This window comes from Aquarana catesbeiana, linkage group LG06, assembly GCF_042186555.1.
Source record: "Aquarana catesbeiana isolate 2022-GZ linkage group LG06, ASM4218655v1, whole genome shotgun sequence".
Lineage (NCBI taxonomy): Eukaryota > Metazoa > Chordata > Amphibia > Anura > Ranidae > Aquarana > Aquarana catesbeiana.
This window is the reverse complement of record NC_133329.1, coordinates 153,042,435-153,060,516: the sequence shown is the minus strand read 5'-3', so window position 1 is coordinate 153,060,516 and position 18,082 is coordinate 153,042,435. Positions and strand designations below refer to the sequence as shown.

Sequence of the window (18,082 nt, the reverse complement as noted above, 5' to 3'; positions counted from 1 at the left end):
ACATGGTGAGAGTCCATCTTATTATTAAAGTGAAAAAGGAAGACAAAGTGGTGGTGTGTGTCAATATTTTTCGTTCTGGGTTCGTGTGGAACAGTATATCAAGATTGAGCACTGAAGAGCACACTGCATACTTTTTGGACAGTATTGTATAGTTTTGAAAAGTAGTTTATTACTTTTATTTATAATTGTGACGTAATGGCACTGGTGTATGCTTTTCACTAAGGTGACAATTTGTTTATTGAGTATATATTAAGTTTTTAACACCAGTAAGCGTCGCACTTAATTTAGTTTTTGTTGCGGTATCCGCAAATGCTTTGCTTCAGGTCCCCCTGTTTTGTTAAAGGGTTCATTGTCTGTATACCCTTCTTCTTTTTTTTTTTGGAAAATAATTTTTATTGTTTTTAATAAGAAATACAAAACTGGCATAACAGCCATCGCACAAGACGAATAATAGACTACAGACAAGTTGAATAAGGCACTTCCAACTCCGACTGAGCCTAAACTAACCTAGCCTCCAACTTGTAATTCTACCAGCCCAGACCATGGCGAACTCCTTCAGCAGCGGAGTATGTTGGCTAACATTCCCTAGCAGTGCATGAATTGAATTTACTTACTGTATAAAGTTCAGACATATTAAATCTCACAGTACACACATTAACAGAATGCACATGCAAATTTATAAAGTTAGGATACTGTAGATGACTATAGAACCAAGTCTACAGAGACATAATTAAAGGAGAAGTCCAGCCAAAGCTCATTTGGCTGGGCTTCTCCTATGAATCACAGGAGTGCAATTAGTTTTGCACTCCTGTGACCCGTTTTCAGTAGAGAGCGGGCTGAAGTCTGCTCTCTGCTGACATCCGAGAAATCAGTCCAGGCACCACGTCATCACAACACTAAAGTCTGGATCCACCAGGTGTGAGCCGCTGAGAGCTTGAGACGGCCGCTCCCCGCCCCTCCACAGCTCAGTGCTCCAGTGAGCGCAGGGGGTGGGGGGTTGGGGGCAGAGTGGAGAGCTGCTGACCGACAGTCTGCAGCTCTCTGCTTGGGGAGCTGAAAGAACCAAGCTATCAGCGGTGTTCGATGGCTCGGTTCTCAGTGCAGAAGCATCGGGGGACAGATGCAGCATCCACCTAGGTAAGTATGATTCTGGGAAAAAAAGAAAAAAACATACTTCTCTTTTAAAAGCATGCAAGCCAGATGTGGTATCCTGGTGTCAGCAGGGAGGACCTAAGTAAATATAGATGATTCGGAAAGCCAGCTATGCTAAATTTTTAGGGCAGCCCCTACTCAAATATGTGATATGTGGCTTTCTACAGCGGTAATGCACTGTTAACCAGCCCCCTCCAAAATGTCAGAGAGGGAGCCTACATTTTTTTTCCAGCATAACACTATTGCCTTACGAACATACAAGAGTAAGGGCCGGTTCACACAGGGGCGACTTGTCAGGCGACCTAGTCGCCTGACAAGTCGCCTCCCGTTCTGTGCTACGGAACCATTCTAATAGGAGCGACGCAAGTCGCTCCAACTTAGAAAAAGGTTCCTGTACTACTTTGGGGGCGACTTGCATAGACTTCTATACAGAAGTCGTCTTGCAAGTCGCCCCGGCAGTCGTGTGCAGGTCGCCTCGGTGAGGCGACCTGTAAGTCATGCCGCCTCTGGTGTGAACCGAGGCTTAGGAGTGTCCTCTGCACCCTAAGAGGTGCCAGCTCCTCCACCAGGCCCAATGGATAAACTGAAATAATGGGATCAGAAGGGCCATAATCTCTTGAAGCTCCTGGGTAACCCCCTGACAAAATAATTGGATTACTGGACAGTGCCAGAGAACATGTTCATAATTGGCAGGGGAATAAGGGCAGTACCAACACACCGGGGAGCATGAGTTCTATATACTGGCCAACCTGGAAGGGGTAGAGCAAATTTTGTGTAATAATTTATATTGAATGAGTTGATCCCTGGCCGACACCAGGTATTTAAAGCGGTAATCCCACATATCATCCCAGTCCACCCCCCCCCCCCCCCCTCGAAAGTTGGGAATAACAGACATCCACCGTTCTTTGCATCTCTCAAGAGCCTTTGACCTATCCGCAAATGATTCCTTATACACTTCGGATGAGGTTTTACCTAATGCTTAAGAACACAATAATTGTTTCAAACAGGAGGCCTGAGTCTCTATGGTGACCTCACCAAACTGTGACACAAATGCATGACATAATTGTAAATCGTGGAAAAAGTTTCCCCGCCTGGACTATATGGTCTGTATACCCTTGATTTGTGAATTGATGTCTACATACAGAAAAAGTCTAAATGTATGATTCGTGTAGGGTTTTTGCAGAATCGTTTAATGAAGCCTGAGTTAACACAAAAGCGATTGCTAACATTAGCAAATAATGGATGGTAATGACAATACTGTATGCATTATGACTTTGAATGGATACTAATAAAGGTGTGAGGTGTGTTAAAATTCATACATTCACTTATTTTATATATGACCCTAGTGAATTCAAATTCCTTATATAGAATTAATGATTTGTCAATTTTTTTTCAAGCTTTTGAATATGCAGAATCCTGAGCTTCCAAATTTGACCATTAAGTTTGTGTGTGGACAGTGTTGGAGAAATGGTCAAGTAATTGAAGCAGACAAAAACAGAAAATACTGTAGTGCAAAGGCAAGACACACGTAAGTACAGAATGTCAGGTAATTGAATCTGTTTAGCAAAATAGCAAATATTGGGCTGCATACTGATTTTTTGCTTTAACTTTTTTATAAAATACATATTTAAATGTTTTGAAAGATGGACAAAAGACCGCCAGGTTGTGTTAGCAATGTCCAATGAGCGGAGTAGTGGAAGAAATGCGAAGAAGTGGATATCTATCAGACCTTGCCCTATAAGAAAGCCATTGCCAGCTCAGTTTGAGGTAATATTCAAATCTTATTGTTCTATATATTTTTTGAGATTCTTATTTTATTTGAAAAAGCATGTTTTGTTCAGTAGAGAACACATCTTTGTTATATTCAGATAGTGGTTTACAGTGCCTTGAAAAAGTATTCATACCCCTTGAAATTTTCCACATTTTGTCCACAAATGTCACTCTCTAGATATACAAAGCTGGTAGGGACATACCCAAAAATACTTGCAGCTGTAATTGCAGTGAAAGGTGATTCTTCAAATTATTGACTCAGGGGGCTCAATACAAATGCACACCACACTTTTCACATTTGTAAAATATTTTGAAAACAATTTATAATTTTCCTTCCACTTCACAATTATGTGCCACTTTGTGTTGGTCTATCACATAAAATCTCAATAAAATACAGTTATCAGGAGTGCACAACATAACTCAGGGAATAGCTCCAAAATACAGTAGGATAAATGAAAGTCACAATAAGTAAAATCTGGAATAATTAAACTGATCCACATTATAAGTGCAATGTTCAAATGTTTATGAAAGGTAGAATAAACCAAAAAAAACTTAAAGGAGGCCAAACCTCAGAAACCATGAGGAAGGCAACATGTTCTCGGTCATTAAATCAGAGGAATGTCAGTCGACTGAGCTATACAAAAATATATAGGAAGAATACCTTTCGGGATAAGTAGGAGGGGGTTAAAGATACAGGGAAAAGAAGAAAAAGAGGGGAAAGTGGGAAAGGTTAGAGTGGGAAGAGAAAAGGAAAGAGGAAAAAGAGTGGCCTCAGAGGACAATGCAATGCACCTGACCAGCTTCGAACCTGAGAGCAGGAGTTTTCCAGGCCCACGCTATAGTAAGCTTTGTTGCTAGAAAGAGGTGCTTTGACAGTTTGTGTTCTGCCCGTAATAATGACTTGATAGGTTTAAAAAGGAGGGCTTCACAGGGGTTCCTCTTTACACCTGAGTGAAATAATGTTCGCAATAGTGTGTAAACCCTGATCCAGAGTCGCCATAGGGCAGTATCACCAGATATGGGCCATTGTCCCCGGCTCGGTGCCTGTCTGGGCTCTTTTCAAATGAATCTGGAATCTCATCTCTTTAAAGCGGACCTTCAGTCCTTTTTTCAACTTTACATCTATTAAATCTTCTGCCCTTGTTGTTTTAACTTTGGGTAATAAAATATTTTTTTTCTGCCAGTAAATACCTTATACAGCCCACTTCCTCTTTCTTGTCTGGTCATTAGCCTAGACTTATGACATCATGCACAGCTCTCTCTCTCCCTCTCGTGAGAGTTTGCCAGGAAGGGAGGGGTGATGAGTCATAAGAGGGCCAATGAGAGCTACAGAGTTGGAGGTGTGTCTCTGTAAATCTAGGAAGTGAACAGACAGCAGCTTCAGCTGCCCACAGTTAAGTGGAGGGAGATTTCTGCAGCATATTTGGAAAGTACAGAATCACAGTATATATGAAATAATATGCAAAGTGGTTGGAGGAAAGTTTAAGAATGGCAAAGATGTTTTTTTTACAAATTATGTGAGCAGACTGCAGTTCCTCTTTAAGTTCAAACTCTGATAGCCAATCAATTTTTGGTTGACAGACCAAACTCACAAGTTTATGGTGAGTCATTTCTGGTCATTTTTCCCTGAGGATAGCTGGAATGTGTCTTCCTATCTAAGCACCCTCTAAAATCTAGCAGCAGTTTTACAGCCAATACTAATTTGGTGGAAGGAATTGAATTAATGAATTGGAATTGTCTAGAGGGCAAATAAGTCTAAATCTAAATTCCAACCTGGTTTAAAGGAAACCTACTGAGGGGAAAAAGTGTGTAGACTTCTATTACTGAACATTCCATCTAACAAAGTAAGTTGTGTGGCGGTGATGCTGATCTATCGACTTTTATTATTTGTTGTCATATTGCCCAAAAGAGTATGCAGATTAAGCCCGGGTTCACACCTATGCGAATTAGATGCGGCTTAGAACGCATCCAGTTCGCAGGACATTTTAAACTAGGTTCATTTGAATGAGGCTGGTTCACATATGTGCGTTGCATTCGCACTGCGCATTGCACAAAAAACGTGTGCGATGGCATTGCGGTGCGAATTACAAGCCCATTATCTCCTATGGGAACGCATCTGATTCGCAGATGCATTGCGTTCTGAACAAGGATTTTCTCCTTCTCCTCACTACACCAGCCCCCCCCCCGCCCCTCTCCCTGCCCCTCTCCCTGCTCACTGATCCACAGCTAGAACGCAGAGAAGCCTTTGAACAGCAGATTTTTATCTTCCCAGTGAAACCTGCGCTTCAATTCGCACCGCACATGTATGAACCCAGGCTTAAAGTTTCTCACTGCATTGCTTGCTCTATGCCATTGACTCAAAGTAGAAAGTCAGTGTATTAAGAGAGAGACAGCTGGCAACAAGCATTTTAGGAGGTCAGCAATGTTACCCTCTGAATTTCACTCAGTGAGAGCTTCCTTTAAGTAAGTAATTCAAAAAACATGTATACATAACCAAGCAAGTCATTATCTTCTGTAAATAGATGATCATTTAGGGGTACATTAATAAAGCAACAGTCATTCCATGACGAGGCAGCTACTTTAAAAAAATGGCCGCTTTGCATTTATACAGCACGGTGGTAATTTACAAATGTGCATTATGCACCATTAACTTTGGGAGCCCAAACCTAGAAGAGTGCAATAAAAACAAGTAAGTGTAAGTCAAGGCCGGAGCAGAGACTGATCATGTTTCTTCATACCACAGCCTGCATTTTGTGAATGGGCTGCATTTTGTGAATGGGCAGCAAAATGCAGGCTGTGATAAGGAGCAACCCTGCAAAGTATAACGGAAAACAGAGATACCTGTTCTTTGTTACAAATGTGCCCCTTAATGTTTCTGTTTTTTTTGGGAAGACCTTTTCCTCCACACTGCTGACTGATAGTTGAGTATTGACACTGAAAGACAAGGCATAGGGGGTTATTTACGAAAGGCAAATCCACTCTGCATTGAAAGTGCACTGGAATTGCACTTGGAAGTGCAGTCGCTCTGAATCTAAGGGGTAGATATGAAATGAGTGGATGCTCTGTTGATTTTATCATCCAATCGTGTGCAAGCTAAAATGCTGTTTTTTTTTTTCCTTGCATGTCCCCCTTGGATCTACATCGACTGCACTTCCAAATGCACTTTCAGTGCAAAGTGGAATTTCCTTAATTAAATAACCCCCATAATATTTATAAGACTTCAGTATCTTAAAGTAGTTGAAAAATAGATAGGGTGCAGTAGGCTTCTTAGTATGTGTTAAAGCAATAACAAATCTTTCACATTTTGTACTAAGATGGGAACTTATAAATGCTAGGAATATTAGTAAATAATTTATGTAAAAGTAACTAGTTGTGCACACTGATCCACAAGGTAGATATATATTTATATCTTCTAAACGCCACGGGGAACCTTTCTTGATTTTGGCTGTTTACGTCCCTCCCCCGTTTTCCACCTCCATACTGCTAGAAGGGATTTCCTTTATAGCGCGTCACCCAACAGCTCATATAATATGGATGGGGGATTTTAACAATACACTTAATGAAGAACTGGACAGATTAAGACCAACACTGCCTAACACAAATATCCCCAAGGACACTAAACTTGCCAGGCTCCTCTCACCCTTCCACTTGATAGACACCTGGAGGCATAGATATCCACAAACGCGCAAATACTCCTGTTTCTCAGCAACGCACAATACTATGTCAAGAATTGACTTCATTTTTATATCCCAAAATCTGTTAGCACGTCTCCTAGAGACAGAGTTCGGTCCTAGACTGCTTTCAGACCATGCTCCATATTGGATCACACTCAGCTTTCACACAGACAAACCACCGATTTCATGGCGTCTCAATCCCTTCTGGCTGACACTGTTGCCTGATGATGACGATCTGTCAACCGAATGGGAGAATTTTTTCCTTGACAATACAAATTCTGCCTCTTTCCTGACAGTATGGGAAACTTTTAAAATACATGCCAGAGCCTCCTTAATAACCCGTATCAACAGGATCAAAACAAACTCATCAGAAATATATGAGAGGGCGGAAGCCGACCTCTCATGTATAGAACAAACATACCACGCTGACCCCTCTCAGGCTAACGCCTCCCACCTAAAATTACAGTCAAGGATCATAAACCAGCTACAATACGAAAAGGCGAGACAAACTATTTTTTCCCAAACAGAAGTATTTTGAACAGGGAGAGAGAGCTGGGAGGCTCCTTGCGTTCCTAGCTCGAAATGAAAATAAGCCTCCGGTGGTCATTACACTTCATGGCCCAGAAGGTCAGAAGATCTCTGATCCTCCTGATGTGTCATCTAAGTTCAGGGAGTTCTTTATGGACCTATATACCTCAAGGACCCAAGAGGGACCTGACGAGATGGCTCCCTTCTTGGAAGGAGTAGCATTCCCTCAGCTTACGATTGAACAAAGGGAGCTTCTGGAGGCCCCTCTCACTAGAGAAGAAATAGATGCCGCAATAGCAAGTTTTGCTAAATCCAAATCCCCTGGATCAGATGGATTACCCATAGAATTTTATTCACACTACCAGGAAATACTCACTCCCAAATTGCTTGCTCTCTACAACGACATGTTCAAACGATTTACCCTGCCACCCTCTATGGGAGAAGCCATAATAGTTCTTATACCTAAACCAGGTAAAGACCCAGGCTATCCGGAGTCTTATCGCCCTATCTCACTACTGCAGGCTGATATCAAAATTCTGGCCAAAATCCTAGCCATGCGACTCAATCAAGTGATACTCAACCTCATACACACTGACCAGGCAGGCTTTATGCCGGGACGCAACACTTCTTTTAACCTCCGGAAACTATTTATAAATCTACAGGCTACACATGAAAATACAGGCACAAGAGTAGTAGTCACCCTCGATACAGCCAAGGCGTTCGACTCGGTGGAGTGGGGGTACCTCTGGAGCTGTCTCGAAGGATACGGCTTTGGTCCAAACTTCATCCAATGGGTGCAATTACTATACCAGGACCCCTCAGCCAGAGTGGTGGCAAACGGATGGCCGTCTCAGAAGTTTGACCTCCACAGAGGCACGAGACAGGGCTGTCCGCTGTCCCCACTACTGTATGCTCTGGCTGCGGAACCATTGGCTATTTCTGTTCGAGCAGACCCAGAGATTATAGGATTGAAAATTGGTACCCTTATGGAAAAAATCAGCATGTACGCTGACGACACATTATTGTATTTAGCCGACCCGGGTCCCTCACTCCACCGAGCCCTTCAAACAATCGAACGATTCGGGAAATTCTCAGGTCTTAAAATTAATTGGGGGAAGTCTCAAGTCTTACCAATAGACATCTTCCCACTCACGGAATTCCAAGCCACACTACCACTACAAAGAGTAGAAACAATTAAATATCTAGGAATAACTATCTCCAAAAATACAGAAGAATATATAACACTTAACATCAAGCCATTATATTCCCTTATTAAAACTAAAATTCAATCGTGGACTCGTCTACCTTTAGGGGTATGGGGCCGCATCAACCTTATAAAGATGATACTACTCCCTAAAATATTATACATACTCTGGCATGCCCCAAGTTACATACCTTTAAAACACTTTAAAATAATTGAGTCCCTTCTCAAAACCTTTGTGTGGGGGAAAAACAGGCATAAGATAACTTGGCAAGCCCTCAAAAACCCAACTGACATGGGAGGTACTGCACTCCCAGACTTTAATCACTATTACATTGCGTCCCAACTGTCACAATTATACCATATAGACAAAGTGGATAGTGAAAGATTCCGAATGCTACTCTGCCCACAATGGGCGCTAAGAACCTTAGATTCAATATATGCTATCACCATGGGCACGAAGACCAGTGAGGGAAACCTACACAAAATGTCCCTGATGTACCAGTATAGACGCATCTGGGAACTTGCGAACAACAAACTCAACATACCTAGACATAATGACTTTACCCCTCTATGGTACAACAAAGACTTACCAGAGCTCCACCGCATTCAGAGCCCTGAGCTTTGGATAGAGAGGGGTATATTATATCTACACCATATATGGTCAAACGGAACCCTTAAAAGCTTTGATACCCTTAAAACAGAATTTAATCTACCTAGCAATATGCTATTTAGATTTCTCCAATTGAGACACGCAACACAGGCACAATTCCCACAACCCCTAATACTATTATCTCCCAATCCCTTAATAGCAATCATAAAAGACACAGACCCAAAAAAACTGATCTCATGTTTTTACAACATGCTCACTACTCCAATAGCCACAAAAATAGCATACAGTCTCAAACCTCGCTGGGAAAGAGACCTGGGCAGTCTGGAAGACGAGGAATGGGAGGAAGCTTTAGATACATGTAAAGAGGTATCACCCAAACTATCAGACAGGTTGACACAGTTATACATACTACACCGTGCATACCTAACCCCACTTAGAGTGGCCAGATACAAACAAAACTACTCAACTTTGTGCCCAATGTGTAAGTCCACAGAGTGTTCATTCTTTCACCTCCTATGGTCATGTCCACATATACAAGGCCTCTGGGAACAGATAGTAAACTTCTTACATGACAACATGGGCTCACCTGTGACATTGGACCCTAAACAGTGTCTGCTAGGTGTGTTTCCAGACCCACTGGATAAATACACTAAGGTATTTCTACAGGAGGCTCTTTTCTCATGTAGGAAGATGATAGCTAGGAAATGGATGCGTCCCTTACCACCTGAGACTAAAGAATGGAGAGCAGATATAAATGGGACACTCCCATATAAACGGGTGATATACATCAATAGAGGATGCCCAGCCAAATTCAATAAAATATGGGACCGATGGCTACAGGATTCGGAAACTTGCTCATGAGCCACACTTATCCCTTTTACACCAGGGAAATATCCTTCCTCAAAGAGAATATTGTATCCACATCCTACATTAAGTGATAAAAAACAATAAAGAACACCAGGGGAAACGTACAGTAGATTATTATTATATACAAACATCTTTAATTATCGTACAGTTACTGTGTAATGTATACATGTATGCGTATATGCAAATAATATAACTTGTATGCAATTTGGTTCAAAATAAAAAACTTTGTTTGAAAAAAAAAAGTAACTAGTTGTTTTTTAATTTAAGGTAGTGTTTATTGTATAAATACTATTTAAAAAAATGATTAAATAAATATATTGTATTTTCTGCAGCTGTGTAATCATATAGTGAATGACAGAAAATGCCAGTTTATAGGAAATTGTGCCTTTGCTCACAGCCAGGAGGAAAAAGAAATATGGACATATATGAAGGATTTAGGAAGTAAGTAAAATATAAATAAAGCATACATTGCCACTTCTATTTTGTACCTTGTGTTAATGTCTTTTTTCACATTTTGTCCCATTTCTGTAGCATTTTCTGACTACAAAACTCCAGATAGAGCTAATTGTATTGTTCATAACTGTAATAGTTGTGGAACAGTGAATGAGGGACAGTTCTCTCCTTGATCTGCCAAGTCAGGCTTGTTGAAAAATGCAATGTAAATGAAATACAAAATGTTCAAATACAGTACCCAGAAAAAATGTAATTGACGCTAGTTTGTACTGATCTGACTTTTTTAAACTCCAATCAGTTGCTATAGGTTAGCGCTTTACTCCGTGAATTGTTTATTGAACAAGGCGTATTGATTATAGTGGAGTTTGTAATGTTCATAAGCTGGGGGTCTGGTCAGTGGGGGCTAACATTAATGCACTGTTAATGTAAGAACTGGTTGGTGAACTCTGTATACTAGAGGGGCCAACTCACTGCTGGCATAGCTAATGGGAAGTGCGGTGTTTGTGGTTGGGGGCAAGATAAAGTAAAAGGATGAATGTGTGTGCTGGGGATGGGATTTCATTTGGTAGCACTTACACTAAAAACAATTGAGCACTGTAGACACAACTACTTAATACTATATAGGATGTACACTACCCGTAGATTCCCCCACTAAAAGTGGGACAGTATAGTCCTTCTAAATGTATTTACAGTGAGGGAAATAAGTATCTGATCCACTGGTGATTTTGTATGTTTGCCCACTGACAAAGAAATGATCAGTATATAATTTTAGTGGTAGGTTTATTTTGACAGTGAGAGACAGAATAACAACAAAAATATCCACAAAAAAGCATTTCTAAAAAGTTATAATTTGAGTACAATAAGTTTTTGATCTCCTATCAATTAGCAAGATTTCTAGCTCCCAGGTGTTCTCTATACAGGTAACGAGCTAAGATTAGAGGCGCTCTCAAGACCCGGTTCACACAGGGGCGACCTGTAAGGCAACTTAGCCACCTGACAAGTCACGCTCCATTCTGTACAATGGAACCGTTCTAATAGGAGCAACTCAAGTCACTCCGACTTAGAAAAAGGTTCCTGTACTACTTTGGGGTGACTTCAGAGCTGCTTGCATTGACTTCTTTACAGAAGTCGTTTTGAAAGCCGCGCCAAAGTCGCACTGTACGGGGTGGCTTCAGAGTTGGGTGACTTTGAAACTGCCCCCGTGTGGACCAGCACCAAAGCGAGTGCTCCTAATCTTGGCTTGTTACCTGTATAAAAGACACCTGTCCACAAAAGCAATCAATCAGATTCCAGTCTCTCCACCATGGCCAAGACCAAAGAGCTAGAGCTATCCAAGGATGTCAGGGACAAGATTGTAGACCTACACAAGGTTGGAATGGGCTACAAGACCATCGCCAAGCAGCTTAGTGAGAGGGTGACAGTTGTGTGATTTTTTGCAAATGGAAGAAGCACAAAATAATTGTCAATCTCCCTCGGTCTGGGGCTCCATGCAAGATCTCACCTCGTGGAGTTTCAGTGATCATGAGAAAGGTGAGGAATCAGCACAGAACTACACAGGAGAATCTTGTCAATGATCTCAAGGAAGCTGGGACCATAGTCACCAAGAAAACAATTGGTAACACACTACGCCATGAAGGACTGAAATCCTGCAGCTCCCACAAAAAAGCACATGTACAGGCCAGTCTGAAATTTTCTTTTTTTTTTTATTGTATTTTTATTGAAAGTTTATTGGAATACAGATAAAGCAAGTTATACATATTAATCAAAGAAAGCAAACATAAAAAGAAATGACAAAGAAAAAAGAAAAATATGTTGAGCATAATACAGGCAAAACTACTGAAAAGGCTATAGCCAATGACATTTGAGTGTTATCTGGGTGTACACTGGAGACATAGACCTAGGAGGTATTAAGCAGTGGGCTGCTATGTGTAACTAGGTCAATAAGGAGATGGGGAGGATGGGTGATGACAGGGTGACATGGAACTGTATGCGGGGTACTGGAGGGATTCAGGGAGGAGAACCATACTCGGAATGATCCCACACATCCCAGATCTTGTCAAACCTGTCAACAGCATCCTCTACCACAGCTGTCATATACTCCATTCTACGTATGTCAGTAATAGCTTGTAGAAACTGAGCTTGGTTTGGGGGGGGAGGGAGATAATGGAATGATTCTCTTTGCAGCTAGTAAAATATAGGAAGCCAATCTATTTGAGGTCTTTCCCAGACTCGGAAATGGGAGACCCAGGAGAAGATGTAAAGGATCCAGCGAAATGGGGGACTCAAAAATTTGCTGGAGCAGAGACATCACCATGGACCAGAAAGGAACTATCAATTCACACTGCCAGAAGATATGGTAGCGAGTTCCTCTAGTTTTACCACATCTCCAACAGAGGGGGAAGAGGGAGGGGTCAAAATGATGTAATACCTTGGGGGTCCTATACCAAAAAAATAACACTTTAAATGCTGTCTCTCTCTGCGCCACACATCTGGATATTTTGGAAGTTGAGGTCCATATTTTGGCCCACTGTTGGAGGGAGATTGGTTGTTGTATAGTTTGAGTCCATTTGCGTATGTAGGAGTGGGAGGCTACAGAGAGTGGAAGAGTCTCCTGAAGCAATTGGTATAAAGCAGATATTAGTCACGTTTGGTGGGGGCCCTGGGAAAAGATGACTTCAAAAGTTATTGGTTTGGAAAGCGTAAGGGATGGGGAGAGAGTTGAGAAGCAGTGGGACATGCAAAAGGGCGAAATTTACGTGTGACCGGGTGTACAAAGTGTCGCAGTTGGAACAGACGGGCCTGTACCCAAGGGAACATTCGGGGGTGGGATAGGCTGTTGGGAATGAAGGGATTAAGGATTACATTAGAGAGAGGGGGCACGGGGATGAGAGGGAGAATTTGGTGTGACATGAGCGCCATATCCTCAGTGAAAACAACATAGGGCCCAAACACAGGCTATGGAGCTTGGGATCTGAAAATAATGCAGGCTACCATACAAGAGAGCAGGGATGAGCCGGAAACAGAGAACCCATCTCTATCTAAGGCCACCTATTTGGCAGCCTTAAACTGGACCAGGCCACCACTGCACGAAGGTGGGAGGCCAGGTAATATTTGTAAACGTTCGGGGCTCCCAGTCCTCCATGGCTTCTGGGGAAAATATCACTGAGCTTGCCACTCTATGTGCCCCGTCCTTCCAAAAAAAGTTAAGAAACCATTGTTTAATCAATTTTAATTGGGCCATAGGAATAGGGATAGGCAGGGTTTCAAAAAAATACAGTAGTTTTGGCATAACTGACATTTTCAACACATTAATCCTACCTATCCAGGATATTGGGAGGGGATTCCATCGAGACAGCATGGCCTTGATGTCACTGAACAGGGGGATATATATGGCTAAATATAGGAATAAGTACGATGGTGTAATTTGTACACCCAGGTACTTGAGTGATGAGGTGCACCAGCGATAGGGGTAAGAGTTTTGGAGCAATAGAATGTTTGCAGGTGGTATATGTAGCGGTAGGGCTTCTATTTTTAGATGCGTTAATTTTGTATCCAGATAGAGGGCTAAACTGGGATAGGAGAGCATGGAGGGACGGGAGGGATATATGTAGGTTGGTAAGAGTCAGAAGTACATCGTCCGCAAATAGAGATAGTTTATATTCCCTGTGACGCATGGGGACCCCTCGGAGGTCAGGATGGGAACTTATAGCCTCTGCTAGGGGTACTAGGCATAGGATTAAAAGATGTGGGGAGGGCAACCCTGTCTGGTGCCATTAGACATTGGAAAGGATCGGGACGTGAAAGAAGCCATTTGGACCTGGGATGAGGGGTTGGAGTAGAGGGTTTTTAGGGCCGAGATGAAGGGACCGTGGAAACCAATGTTTAGTAATATACAAGAAAAAAAGAAGAGAGGGGCAAGTGGGACTTTAAATGAAGCATGTCAATTGAAAGTATAATAATGAATACATGTGAGTAGGTAAAATGATTGGATTTAATTAATAGTCAAGTCCATGATTTTGATGCATACAGTACCAATAAAGTAGTATAAATACAGACATAATCGCATGAATTGATATAAACGCATATTTAGCAGTAACAATCGAGGAAACTCAGTAGTGTAAACAAATCAATGGACATACATATATGCAATTCATAACAGAAGTACATGAATTAAAATCGCCAATCAAAATCACAAAATCGCATGAAATGAGAAAACTCAATAAAAAATTGATAAATGTCAGGGATATGATTTAGGCTTGATAGGGCATCCTTAGTTTGCGAACCCGACGCGTTTCTTGGCTTCTTGCCAGTCATCAGGGGTGGGATGCATAATTTAACTGAGGAAAACAAAAGAATATCATAAATATTGATACATGTGGAACCTCCGGCCAATAGAGAAAATCGTATCAGAAATGTCCAAATTGTCTACTTTGAATGGAAAAGCTACTTACAAAAATAGCCCAAAAGTCAAGAGGGGTCACCAGCAATGGGATCTGTTAGGGTGTGAGATATAACCGTCTCAACCGGGGTTGAGGCAGGGCACCGACCATCCTTCCAAAGTAATTGGAGGGTGGGCCAGGAGAGACCACAGCCGACTGATTCCTGAGCCCTCAGTATATTGGTCAATGAGTTGTAAATGGGAAAATCTGCAGAAAATTGAAAAAAATATGGTGTGTCAAAGGAAGTAAAACTGGAGTAGAAAGTGTTGGATGAATGAAATGACTGAAAGAAATATGTGCTTGGTGCATATAAAAAAGTAAATGTGTAAAAAATAGGATAATAAGGGGAAATGAAATGGATGCATGAAAGTGCACATGAAAAAGGATAAGTAAAGAAACCCATAGGGAATGTGTGAAGATAGAGGATGTCCTGCACTGGGTAGATAGGTGAAAGGATGGGAATATGTGTACTGTAAGCAGAAAAGAAGATGTAAAAAATATATATTAATTACCCATGTGTTGAATAGTGGCTGCTTAACAGAGCGGTCCTTTCCCAGTGAAGCACAGTGAGGGAGTGAACCGTCAGTCTGTCGGTCCCAGCTGATATACTCTGGCCCTGGGCGGGTCCCTGCCAGCGTCATGCATGACGTCATTGGTAGCTGAGAGATGAGAGAGCAATCACAGCTGAGAGTAACTCAGTGGATGTCTACTCATCACAGCTGTAGGCGTCAGATGGAGAAAAAACAAAACCCGGCTCACACCCTGCGGCGTCAATTGATGCCACTTGGGGGGCCATTTTGTGCATGGCGCCGATGCGTTGAGATCGGGCCCCAACCGCCCCGAAATGCATGAGGGGAGGTGGGGAGGGAGCTGAGCGCATCGCAACCCCGGACAAAGAGACTGCAAAATATCAGAACACTCCAGCCCATGTGCTGGATTTAAATCAATAAGTGGATTCCAGGGAATAAAGACCCTGGAGTTGGTACAAAATAGTTCTCAATAGACTCAAGGGAACACATGTAAAAATATGTTATGTAGTCACAGACTGTTACTCTGTACTCTGTGACTACATAACATATTTTTACATGTGTTCCCTTGAGTCTATTGAGAACTATTTTGTACCAACTCCAGGGTCTTTATTCCCTGGAATCCACTTATTGATTTAAATCCAGCACATGGGCTGGAGTGTTCTGATATTTTGCAGTCTCTTTGTCCGGGGTTGCGATGCGCTCAGCTCCCTCCCCACCTCCCCTCATGCATTTCGGGGCGGTTGGGGCCCGATCTCAACGCATCGGCGCCATGCACAAAATGGCCCCCCAAGTGGCATCAATTGACGCCGCAGGGTGTGAGCCGGGTTTTGTTTGTTTTTTCTCCATCTGACGCCTACAGCTGTGATGAGTAGACATCCACTGAGTTACTCTCAGCTGTGATTGCTCTCTCATCTCTCAGCTACCAATGACGTCATGCATGACGCTGGCAGGGACCCGCCCAGGGCCAGAGTATATCAGCTGGGACCGACAGACTGACGGTTCACTCCCTCACTGTGCTTCACTGGGAAAGGACCGCTCTGTTAAGCAGCCACTATTCAACACATGGGTAATTAATATATATTTTTTACATCTTCTTTTCTGCTTACAGTACACATATTCCCATCCTTTCACCTATTTACCCAGTGCAGGACATCCTCTATCTTCACACATTCCCTATGGGTTTCTTTACTTATCCTTTTTCATGTGCACTTTCATGCATCCATTTCATTTCCCCTTATTATCCTATTTTTTACACATTTACTTTTTTATATGCACCAAGCACATATTTCTTTCAGTCATTTCATTCATCCAACACTTTCTACTCCAGTTTTACTTCCTTTGACACACCATATTTTTTTCAATTTTCTGCAGATTTTCCCATTTACAACTCATTGACCAATATACTGAGGGCTCAGGAATCAGTCGGCTGTGGTCTCTCCTGGCCCACCCTCCAATTACTTTGGAAGGATGGTCGGTGCCCTGCCTCAACCCCGGTTGAGACGGTTATATCTCACACCCTAACAGATCCCATTGCTGGTGACCCCTCTTGACTTTTGGGCTATTTTTGTAAGTAGCTTTTCCATTCAAAGTAGACAATTTGGACATTTCTGATACGATTTTCTCTATTGGCCGGAGGTTCCACATGTATCAATATTTATGATATTCTTTTGTTTTCCTCAGTTAAATTATGCATCCCACCCCTGATGACTGGCAAGAAGCCAAGAAACGCGTCGGGTTCGCAAACTAAGGATGCCCTATCAAGCCTAAATCATATCCCTGACATTTATCAATTTTTTATTGAGTTTTCTCATTTCATGCGATTTTGTGATTTTGATTGGCGATTTTAATTCATGTACTTCTGTTATGAATTGCATATATGTATGTCCATTGATTTGTTTACACTACTGAGTTTCCTCGATTGTTACTGCTAAATATGCGTTTATATCAATTCATGCGATTATGTCTGTATTTATACTACTTTATTGGTACTGTATGCATCAAAATCATGGACTTGACTATTAATTAAATCCAATCATTTTACCTACTCACATGTATTCATTATTATACTTTCAATTGACATGCTTCATTTAAAGTCCCACTTGCCCCTCTCTTCTTTTTTTCTTGTATATATGAACCCGGGATGGAAGCATGCCATTGATATTTAGTTCATGCGACTGGTCACTTTCTTTTGTTTATATACAATGTTTAGTAATGGTGGCAAACATGTAGGGCCAACTTAATCTATCAAATGCCTTTTGGGCGTCGAGGCTGAGAATCAAAGCAGGTCTACGTACTCTAGTCAACATATCATTGAGGTCAATAGTGCGCCTGGTATTGTCACCCGCATGTCTAGTGGGGACAAAGCCCACTTGGTCTCGATCCGTTTTGTCAAAAATTGGGAAAGGCAGTTAGACAAAATTTTTGTGAATAGCTTATAATTTGAGTTTAAAAGTGCTATCGCCTGTAGCTATCTAGAAGCGACGGATCTTTGTCCGGTTTAGGTATAACTGTGACATAAGAGTGTAAGAACTGCTAATTGGGGGACTAGCCCTGAAGAGAGTTATATAAGGATACTAGATGAGGTGATAGAATTGGGAGAAATGTCTTGTAGTAGGAGTATGGAAGTCCATCTGGACCAGCGGATTTGTGGGTTGGTAGGCTCTTAACAGTATTGGCTAGTTCCTCCCCAGTAATGGGGGCATTCAGTGCATGCATATCTGACCTGGTTAGTTTAGGCAACTTCAAGTCTGACATAAACGCCTCAAAAGCCTCTTGGTCAAATGAGGAGTGTAGGTTTGGGAGTAAGGCAGTTGTAGATTTTATTGTAAAACTCACCAAAGACCTGGGTCATGGTC

The 18,082-nt window shown here is 41.9% G+C and overlaps 1 protein-coding gene across 1 annotated transcript in view; it reads left to right on the top strand.

Moving 5' to 3' along the window:
• The window catches only part of ZC3H7A (zinc finger CCCH-type containing 7A), a 166,257-nt gene that overhangs the window by 123,391 nt on the left and 24,784 nt on the right, over positions 1 to 18,082 (top strand). The window contains exons 18-20 of the mRNA XM_073591074.1: positions 2,550 to 2,680; positions 2,796 to 2,919; positions 10,138 to 10,246. Of these exons, the coding sequence (XP_073447175.1) occupies positions 2,550 to 2,680; positions 2,796 to 2,919; positions 10,138 to 10,246 (364 nt within the window). The remainder of the gene's footprint in view (positions 1 to 2,549; positions 2,681 to 2,795; positions 2,920 to 10,137; positions 10,247 to 18,082) is intronic.